This window comes from Elaeis guineensis, chromosome 7 (genome assembly GCF_000442705.2).
Source record: "Elaeis guineensis isolate ETL-2024a chromosome 7, EG11, whole genome shotgun sequence".
Lineage (NCBI taxonomy): Eukaryota > Viridiplantae > Streptophyta > Magnoliopsida > Arecales > Arecaceae > Elaeis > Elaeis guineensis.
Genome location: NC_025999.2, coordinates 5,745,371 through 5,755,787, shown reverse-complemented (window position 1 = coordinate 5,755,787; position 10,417 = coordinate 5,745,371). Strand labels below are relative to the sequence as shown.

Genomic DNA, 10,417 nt, shown 5'->3' with positions numbered 1-10,417 from the left:
TCAGTCCGTTGCCTCCCCCGCCTATAAAAGGGGGGACTCAGATACGTTATTCTTTAAGCTCTTTTGCCTTATCTCAAAACTCTGCTAAATTCTCCGTTCGAGCACCCCATTCTTGTTGAGGCAGAGAACTGACTTGAGCGTCGGAGGGTCTTGCCGGAGCAACCCCACCTCCAGTTTAGACTTCCCTTGCAGGTCCCGGCGGCGACCGCGGCTTCCTCAACTCCAGCTTCTCCGGCGCAGGCGAATTTTTGCACCAACAGGATTGGCGCTAGAGGAAGGGGTTGAACCTTCGCAGCACCCTTGTTCTTGAAGGAGCGCTCAACGGAGCTACCTCCGGCCATCTCTCCGTCATCTACTCCTAATCCTCCCCCGCGAGATCGACACCCGATGCCTCCGCGCAGGGCGTCCACCCGGCGGTCCACGGCCTCCGCGGCCAGATCTCAGGCTCCGGCCTCCCCTCCCGTTTCTCAGCCAGCTCCTCCTCCCCTCCGGCGATGGCGGTCGGCGCGGAGCAGTTTGACTTGCTGGCGCAGCAGGTCAAGGGCCTCGTCGAGGCCGTACAGGCAATGCAGCAGCAGCCGTCGCAGGCGTCAGCACATCCGGAAGGGGCATCTCCAGAGTGCCAGAACCCGACGGTGGGGCGGGCCACCTGGGCTAGCCGCCCCGTCCTTCCCGAGAAGGCGAATCCAAGGGTGGAGAGCCCTCAGTCGGACCACGACTCCACCCCTGGGAGATCCCTGCCCCCGTTCTGCCAAAGGACCCTCGAGACTCGAAGTCGAGAGGATTTCCTGGACCGGAGGCTCCGGGAGATGAACCGGCGGATCGAAGAACTCCGCCATGCGCCTCCCGCTTACGGTGAGGATATCTGCACTGACCCTCCCTTCTCCCAAATGATTATGCAGGAACCGATCCCGCCGAATTTCAAGCTCCCCCAGTTTGAAAGCTATGACGGGACGTCGGACCCAGTGGACCACCTGGAGGCCTTCCGAACTATGATGCTGCTTCATGGTACCCCCGACGCCATCTTGTGCCGGGCTTTCCCGTCTACTTTGAAGGGAGCAGCAAGAAACTGGTACTCGGCACTGAAGCCGGGTATCATCTTCTCCTTCGACCAAATGAGCCACCAATTCGTGGCCCATTTTGTCAGCAGCCGACGTCCCCGAAAAGATTCGGAGTCCCTCATCAACATCAAGCAGAGGGAAGGGGAGTCCATATGGGCCTACATCAACCGCTTCAACATCGCGGCGTTGGAGGTCCGGAACTTGGACCAGTCGGTTGCCATGGCCGCCCTGAAAGGCGGCCTTCAGAAGAATGATCTCTTGTACTCCCTGGAGAAGAAGTACCCCAGGGATTTTGCTGATCTGCTGGCTCGGGCTGAAGGATACGCCCGAGCGGAAGAGGCCTTCAAAATGAAGGATGAAGAGACTGCGAGGGAGCGCCAGGCGGGAGATTCTGGCAAGCCCGCAGTTGAGAAGAGGCCAAGGGAAGCCCGGCCTCGCTCCCGATCCCCTCCTGGGCACAAGCGCGCCCACACTCCACCCCGGGCACGCAGGCAGAGAAGCCCGGACAACAGGTTTCGACGGGGTTCCCCGCCAGGAAGTTCCGCAGCTACGCCCCCCTCAACGCCTCGAAGGCCCAGGTACTGATGGAGGTCAGGGAGCTGATCCCTAGGCCGGAGAGGATGCGCACGCACCCCGGGAAGCGCAATCCCAACAAGTTCTGCCTCTACCACCGCGACCACGGCCACGACACCGAAGAGTGCATCCAGCTCCAGGACGAGATCGAGGAGCTCATCCGGCGAGGTCGGCTCGACAGATTCATCCGCCGCAGGCCTGAGGGCAGAGGAGACCGGCCAAGAGCCCTCCCACCGCCCGAACCACAGAAGAGGGAGGAGCAGCCAGGGGACCGGCCTCCTATCGGGACCATCGACTCCATCGCCGGAGGGCCTCAAGGAGGAGCGGGAGAACTGTAAATGTATTGCTTACTGTTTCGTTTTGAATCTACTTTTCTTTCTAGCTAACGCACTCCTCCTGCTTAACGCGGATGTACTATGACTGGATATGACCTCTCCAAAAAACAACGGCCATGTCAGGAACAGGAGGAGAACCTCGTCCTGACATGAGCAAAGTCAAAGGCCCGATTCTTTTAGACCGGATGGGGGGAGAGGCCTTACAACGCCCTAATGTGCCCCCACAGTCCTGTTAGGGACAGGAGGAAAACCTCGCCCTAACTTGAGCAAAGTCAAAGGCCCGGTTCTTTTAGACTGGATGGGGGGAGAGGCCTTACAACGCCCTAATGTGCCCCCACAGTCCTGTTAGGGACAGGAGGAAAACCTCGCCCTAACTTGAGCAAAGTCAAAGGCCCGGTTCTTTTAGACCGGATGGGGGGAGAGGCCTTACAACGCCCTAATGTGCCCCCACAGCCCTGTTAGGGACAGGAGGAAAACCTCGCCCTAACTTGAGCAAAGTCAAAGGCCCGGTTCTTTTAGACCGGATGGGGGGAGAGGCCTTGCAACGCCCTAATGTGCCCCCATAGCCATGTCAGGAACAGGAGGAGAACCTCGTCCTGACATGAGCAAAGTTGAAGGCCCGATTCTTTTAGACCGGAGGGGGGAGAGGCCTTACAGCGTCCTAACGCGCCCCCACAAGCCAGGCTGATAACGAGAACCTCGCGCCGGCTCAAGCAAAATGGAAGACCCGGACTCCTACGGGAGCCGGGTTCCGCCGCAAAGGTAAACTCCACCCGGACTCCTACGGGAGCCGGGTTCCGCCGCCAGAAAAGCTCCACCCGGACTCCTACGGGAGCCGGGTTCCACCGCAAAGGTAAACTCCACCCGGACTCCTACGGGAGTCGGGTTCCGCCGCCAGAAAAGCTCCACCCGGACTCCTACGGGAGCCGGGTTCCGCCGCAAAGGTAAACTCCACCCAGACTCCTACGGGAGCCGGGTTCCGCCGCCAGGTAAAGCTTCACCCGGACTCCTACGGGAGCCGGATTCCGCCGCCACGGTAAACTTTACCCGGACTCCTACGGGAGCCGGGTTCCGCCCCCAAGAAAGACTTAGCCCGGGCTCCTAAGAAAGTCGGGCTCTATCCGCCACTTCGCCAGCAAGGGTTAGAAACGATGGCGAGGCTCGGCCACATGACGAGATCGGATGGAAGGGAAGAGCCCTTTCCCACGACGACCTCTAAGCCGAACAGGCCAAACAACGAGAAAGGGTCAGCGAACGACAATATTAATGCTACGCGCGGACAAGATAACACAAAATGCCTTTTTTTATTTTCGATATATGCACTACAGGGCCAGGACGGCCAGAAAAAGAGGAACAAAACGACAAGAAAAAAAGGGGGGGCAGCTACAAAAAGGGGGTAACTACAAAAGAACTCTAAGGAGGTCCTGCTCCCTCTAACATAGGGTGATCACCTCCATCCCCCGACCAGGACTGCCTCAGGGTCTCCACCATTTCCTCTAGTTCTTCCTTCTTTTGCAGCATATCCTGGAGCGCCTGACGAAGTCGCCGGCTTTCAGCCTCCGCTTCCCGATGCCACTTCCGCAAAACTTCGGACTCCGCCTCTGCGTCCGCGACGGCCTTCCGCTCAAGTCCCAGTTGGATTTTTACTTGTTGAAGCTCAGCTGTCTTCTCCCCAAGGGAGACAGAAATCCCTTCGACAGAGCCTCTCAGGGCTTGGAGCTCTTCGTTATCTTGGGCGTTAGCAAGCTGCGCCCTAGTAACCAACTCCTCTGGAGACGGACTACCTCGTCCGCCGCTCGACGGAATCTCCCCTTGTGCTCCTCTACCTGTCGGCGCCAGCTGGCCCGCTGCACATCGTGGCTCATCTCGGCATCTTGAAGCTGCTTCTGGAGGTCGGAAACTTTTTGTGACCATATCTGCTCATCCCACGCTGTGAGCCGGGGTGAGTTCCCTTCCAGCTGGTCGATCCTCCTCTTGGCAGCCGACAGCTCCACTTTAAGAGCGCTGATCCTGGCTTCTTGAGCCCAAGTTCGGTCGCTAGCGCTCTTCGTGCATTCTTCGAGCTCCTTCGCAAAGTTCGCCTTCCTCGGCTGTAGTCCATGATCGCCTTCACTTGGAGACTCCTGAAGTGGGCGGCCTCAGCGGCGGCCTCGGAATAGCATTTTTTCGCCTGGCGGAGCTCGCCCTCTGACTTTTTCAACTTCTTCGTCAGGTGGAGGACCTCCTTTTTTAGCCGTTGGATAGTTGACTTCAGCGGGACCCCCAGGGGCAAGGGAAGTGCTTCGGCAGGACGCTGCCATCGGAAGATGCAAACGTCAGAGACCAACTCTTTACAAGAAGAAAGGCAGAAAAGAAGAAGCAGGGGGAAGGAAAGGTCATCCACAATAAGAAGTTGACTTTATTGATTAATTTTGAAGACAAGCGGAAGGAAATATGGCGACAAAAGAAAGATACAAGATCGGAGGTCTCAGACCTCGGGGGCAGGAGGTGGAGAGCTCGACGCGGGGGGCGCGGCTGCGACGGCGGCGGACGGAGGGGCGGCCCAGTCGTCAGACTCCTCCAAAAAGCCGAGATCAAGGTCGGGATATCTGCTGGCCATCCTCTCTCGGCAGAGCTCGAACCCCTTGGTGAACGCCTCCAGGCCGAACTGGACGTTCAGCTCCCTCATCTCCGCGGAGGTCTTGAACTCCTCCACTGCAAGGGTCCTGGCCTCCGAGACCAGAACCGGAGTTTGCTCGGCCAGATGGGCGACTTCGGCCTCCGCCTTCCTTGCCGATTCCTCCAAACTTCGCCTCTCCTCCTCCCGGACTCGCCTTTCCTCTTCCCGGTCTTGTCTCTCTCTCTCCAGAGCCTCCCGGAGGGCGGCCACCTCGGCCGTCTTCGCTTGAAGACGAGCAACCTCGTCTTGGCAGCGCTCCTCCGCCCGAAGAAGATCCCTTCTCATGCGGCCTGACGCCTCAACATAGGCGAAGAGCTGGTGCCCGATCTGCAAAGACAGATAGAGAATTACAACAAAGACCGAGCAACTGAGCAAGTAAAAATCCGCTTACCTCAAGAAAGGACCCCAAGGTGTCCCAGGCCCGCTGCTCGGGATCGGCGCGGTCGATCCTCTCCACGACATCGGACAGGATGCAACCATCGAGCAGCCGGCGGATTAGGGCCTTGTCGTTGAAGGGGTTCTCCGATCCCCCCTCGGAGCAGACGGACTCGTCTGCAGCGGCTCGGTGGCTGCTCGGCCTGCGGGCCACCGATTTTCTCCTCCTCCCCGCGGCAGGCGCCTCCGCGGGGCGGACCTCCGGAATGGGGACCCCAGTCGGTGGGCTCCCTAGGGGAGCCCGGGGGCCGCTGGCTCGGCATCCGAAGGAATGTCGATCGGGGGTCGCCTGGACGGGCGCGGCCAAGCTCGTCTCCTCCACCCTGGCCCTCTTCGCCGAGCCGGAAGTCGTCGCGCCCTTCCTTTTCTGGGCTCTCATGGCCTTGGCGAGCATCCGTGTGGCTTCGGCGTCCATTGCTAAAAAAAAAAAAAAAAAAAAAAGGAAAAGAAAAGAAGAAGGAAAAAGCAGCACCAATCAGTCCAAAAAAAAAAAAAAAAAAGAAAAGAAGAGAAGAAGAAGAAAGAGAAAAGAGGAAAAAGGAGAGAGAAAGGAAGAGAGGGAAGAAGAAGACAAGAAAAGGAAAGATGTATACTTGCTGGATCTTGAGGGCTCAGGCCGATGTTGAAGAGAAGCGGCTCCCTCAGTAGATTTGGAAGGGAAGGAGCGGGGTAACTCAGGAGCTTCTGGGCGGCCTGAAGGTCGTCCTCTCCCAGGCCGGGAGCCCGGCGGACGGAATCCCTCAGAGACCCCCAAGGGGTAGGCCCAATTCCAGGGTCGGGCAGTAAATGAAGAGAAATTTTCCCTTCCAGTTGTGAATCGAAGAAGGGGCGCCCTTCAGCAACCCCTTCTTACCGAACTGGGGGGAGAAGTACCACCAATCCTTCGCTGAAGGATGGCGTTTGAAAGTGTAGAAATGTCTGAACAGGGAGAGGAAAGGCTGGACCTCGGCTATGTGACAGAGGGAGAGAAACCCTATCAAAAACCTAAAGGAATTCGGGGCGACAGAAGCGAGAGAAATATCTAAGAAACGAAAGAAGGCGGCAACAAAAGCTGGAAGCGGAAGCCGGAGTCTGGCACGGAATGCCTCCTGGTACAAACAGAAGCGACCAGGAGGGGGAGCGCTGGCCCGGTCGGAGAGGCCAGGAAGCTCCAGATCGTACTCTGAAGGGACCCCGTACCGAGCCCTTATCAGGAGAAGTTCGTCCGGAGTCGACGAACAAGGAATAGCGCCCGGTGCGAAGACCGGGCGAGACCCTGTCCCAAACGCGGGTTCGTCCGCAGAGACAGGGGCCTGGGGGTTTGAAGCAGAAGAACTCCCAGAACTTACGGGGGCAGAAGAATCGGAAGACATTTTTCTTTGCGGGAGAACCTAAAGGGCCCTAGAAATGCAAGCCGAGAAAGGAGGGGGACGCCGGAAGTCAACTCAGGAGAGGACACGAAAGAAGAGGAAGGAGGAGAGGACCCTAAGCAGTAAGAAGGAGAAGGTGGGCACTAACCTATCTTGCTCTGGGGGCCTAGAGAGCGAGGAACGGAAGGCGCCTACGGCTCGAGAGGGCGTTCGCTAGAGCAGACTCTCGGGAAGATGACAGACGCCGGCAAGAAATCAGAAGCAGAGTGGGACGCCTGAAAGGGGGGAGGACGGGTTTAAATAGACCCTGGGATCCGACGCCATAATGATCTCGAATCCCCCCAGGCCAGTCCGCATCCGACACGTGTCCCACTCCCCGTGGCAGACGGCTGAAGATGGCTGGCGGTTGGCAGGGCCATAATTGCGCCGTACCTAGGCCAGCGTACCTGCGGGATCTTCGAAGTGTCCCCTCGTACCGCCCCAATTCGAAAAGACTCCGGCACGCGCTCATTTAATGCCAAAATATCTGAGAGCGACGGGGCACGGGATTCGAAGGGATGGTTCCGGTTGTACTTCTGTGTACTTCCTTCGTTTGAAATTCAAAACTCGGATGTAGGGGGACTGGTGTTGGGTATAAAATACCCACAGCCGGAACCCACGGCGGAACCACCATCAGCAAGTGCAGCTCCGCCCTGACTCCTACGGGAGCCGGGCTCCTCCACCATCAGCAAGTGCAGCTCCGTCCGGACTCCTACGGGAGCCAGGCTCCGCCGCCATCAGCAAGTGCAGCTCCGCCCGGACTCCTACGGGAGCCGGGCTCCACCGCCATCAGCAAGTGCAGCTCCGCCCGGACTCCTACGGGAGCCGGGCTCCGCCGCCAACATCAAAACAGCTCTGCCCGGACTCCTACGGGAGCCGGGCTCCGCTCCCAATATCAATTGCTGGTAAGCTCAATCCGGACTCCTATCAGAGCCGGACTTCACCCTTGACTTTGCTTGCAGCGCAGCTCCGCCCGGACTCCTACGGGAGCCGGGCTCCGCCGACGGCATCAGCGCAGCTCCGCCCGGACTCCTACGGGAGCCAGGCTCCGCCGCCATCAGCAAGTGCATTTCCGCCCGGACTCCTACGGGAGCCGGGCTCCACCGCCATCAGCAAGTGCAGCTCCGACCGGACTCCTACGGGAGCCGGGCTCCGCCGCCAACATCAAAACAGCTCTGCCCGGACTCCTACGGGAGCCGGGCTCCGCTCCCAATATCAATTGCTGGTAAGCTCAATCCGGACTCCTATCAGAGTCGGACTTCACCCTTGACTTTGTTTGCAGCGCAGCTCCGCCCGGACTCCTACGGAAGCCGGACTCCTACGGAAGCCGGACTCCGCCGACGACATCAGCGCAGCTCCGTCCGGACTCCTACGGGAGCCGGGCTCCACCGACGACAGTTTCGACCATTGCCGAGCTTCAATCGACAGATCCACGCCCCCTGACAGGCCCTCAAAACGGCCACGACCCTGCTCCACCTCCTGTGGCGGACTCCACGCAGTATCATCATTCCCTGACAAGCCGCAGCTGCCATAGCCGCCCTGCTCCACTTCCTGTAGCGTACTCCGCACAGCTCCATTATCCCCCTGGCAGGCCACAGTAACGACCACGAACCTGCTCCACCTCCTGCGACGGATACCATGCGATTCTCCTGACGATGGACGCCGCTCCACCCTTCATAACGGATTCCACGTGGCGAGTCGAGGTGATGCCCACGTGTCTGCTCCATTATCTTTCGCAATCAATTCCCCTGACCGTGGGCGGCCCACTACCAGGCGGTTACACCCGTCGCCGTCAGTCCGTTGCCTCCCCCGCCTATAAAAGGGGGGACTCAGATACGTTATTCTTTAAGCTCTTTTGCCTTATCTCAAAACTCTGCTAAATTCTCCGTTCGAGCACTCCATTCTTGTTGAGGCAGAGAACTGACTTGAGCGTCGGAGGGTCTTGCCGGAGCAACCCCACCTCCGGTTTAGACTTCCCTTGCAGGTCCCGGCGGCGACCGCGGCTTCCTCAACTCCAGCTTCTCCGGTGCAGGCGGATTTTTGCGCCAACAGATGGTATTTTGGGACGATCAAGATATACTTTTCATATAGTTTTTTGAAATCTATGCCATGGCAACTCGGGTGGAATCTAGTTGAGATCATTTTCAAGGTTAAATTCTATTTTTTCAACTAATTTTGGGCCTATTTTTATGTTCGAGTCCTATTTTGATAGCTTTTTTCTATTCTAATATATATATATATAATAATAGTAAAGCGATGCATGAGTATCAAAGGTGGTATTCTATATTGACATATGGGTTTTTAGGAAAAAGAAGAGGGAGCTGCGTGGCATCGCCTAAGCTTCCCTATTTGAGAGCATGCACAGAGATATATAGAGAGACCGAAACTCTACTAAGCAAGACTAATGTTGCAATATTCGTTCACAGAAGCTGCCTTATAAAACCCGTGAAAGCTTTCGAAACTTCATGCTCATCCTCCTCATTATTGACGAGGATGTACCATCATTGGAGGAGGATAAGATGCTGAGATGGGGCAGCGACCATTGTTCACCGATCTGTCCTTGTGGCCATCGTCGAAGGAGGCAAAATCAGGATGAGACAGCGACCGTCGTTCACCACCTGAAATGCATCCCATTCTATGCATGCACAATGGAGCTGCAGGAGGAGGTTCATTGAGGGAGATCGACGATTAATTAAGATGGATGATTTTAAAAAATAAATAATTAATAACTTATATATAATAAATTTGATGACTATAAATTAGTAATCCTAACCCCCTCTATCTATTATTGCATCTCATCTTATTTCCGATTTTCTCTTCTTCTATCATTGTTTTCATTTTCTCTCCTTACTTTTTTTTAAATTTATATATTTAATTAAATATAATTTTATATAATATATAAATTATAAATCAATTATATATATATATATATATATATATATATATATATATATATATATATATATATATATATATATATATATATATATATATATATATATATATATCGGTTCGGCCGCTCCAAGCCTCCCATGGGGCCACCCAACTCGATTGAGACCCTAAGACCCCAAAAAAAAAAAAAAAGAAAAGAAAAAGTGGGGAATGTGAGTAATTACCAAGGAGAGGTCGCCTGCTTAAAATCGGCCGTCGCCTAAGCTTCCTTTTCACTGCTCTAATCCTCCCACCCGGTTGAGACTCCTGAGGACGGAAAACACAGAGAAAACCCAGGGAAACAGAGAAAAAAATCAACGAAAGCAAATGTTAGATAGAAAAAAATTAAAAGGTAACACCATTTCCCAGACCGATTGTTCCCTGTTCGCTTTTTTTTTTTTTTTTTCATTTCATTCTCTTTTTCGGAGATATTAGGGGAAGGAGAGCACCTGAGAGAGAATGGAGGGGTTTCGTAGGTTTCAGTTAGGTTTTTTATTTGGATTTCATGCGAGTTGTGGCGGTTTGAGTTGGTCCCTTGAGTTTTTGAGAGCTTAATCTAGGTAGAAGGTTTAATCAGCTGAGGATGGAAAAGGTAGGGGAAAATGAATGAAAACAAAGGGAAGACGGAAAAAAATAAAAGATAAAATCTTTTCCCGATTGATCATTCTTTTTCTTTTCATTTCATTTTCTTTCTCAGAGATCTGAGAGGAAGGAGAGCATGAGACAGAGCAGAGACATATCTTTGGGTTGGTTTTTTTTTTTTTTTTGTTGAAATCTGAGAGGAAGGAGAGCACTCGAGACGGAGCTTCCAGTTGGGTTTTTTTTTCCCTATTGAAGGACTTTTTCTCGAATATCTGGGAGGCAGGAGAGCACCTAAAACAGAGCAGAGAGGTTTCTTACATTCCGATTGGATTTTTTTTTTTTTTTTTTTTGAAAGGCATGAATGTATATATTATATATTATATTTATGATGAGTTTACATCCTAAAATATATGACATTGTCATTTAGTTTATAAATAGAAAGTAGTACACAGA

At 54.5% G+C, this 10,417-nt stretch overlaps 1 protein-coding gene across 1 annotated transcript; it reads right to left on the bottom strand.

The window, feature by feature from the left end:
* Window positions 1-9,085, bottom strand: LOC140859254 (uncharacterized). Its single transcript, XM_073260945.1, has 4 exons — window positions 8,951-9,085; window positions 5,020-5,262; window positions 4,443-4,955; window positions 1-21 (listed from the first exon to the last, which is right to left on the bottom strand). Exons 1-4 carry the CDS (start codon window positions 9,083-9,085, stop codon window positions 1-3), a joined length of 912 nt encoding a protein of 303 aa, XP_073117046.1.
* Window positions 9,086-10,417: the final 1,332 nt, after the last annotated feature.

What these genes read in the sequence shown, in the direction of transcription:
- LOC140859254 (XM_073260945.1), bottom strand. Translation starts at nt 9,085, where the DNA reads ATGGGATGCATTTCAGGTGGTGAACGACGGTCGCTGTCTCATCCTGAT. An exon ending in CTTATCCTCCTCCAATGATG is followed by an intron (nt 5,263 to 8,950) that starts GTACATCCTCGT and finishes CCCATTCCGGAG; the next exon opens with GTCCGCCCCGCGGAGGCGCC. An exon ending in CCTTGGGGTCCTTTCTTGAG is followed by an intron (nt 4,956 to 5,019) that starts GTAAGCGGATTT and finishes CTGTCTTTGCAG; the next exon opens with ATCGGGCACCAGCTCTTCGC.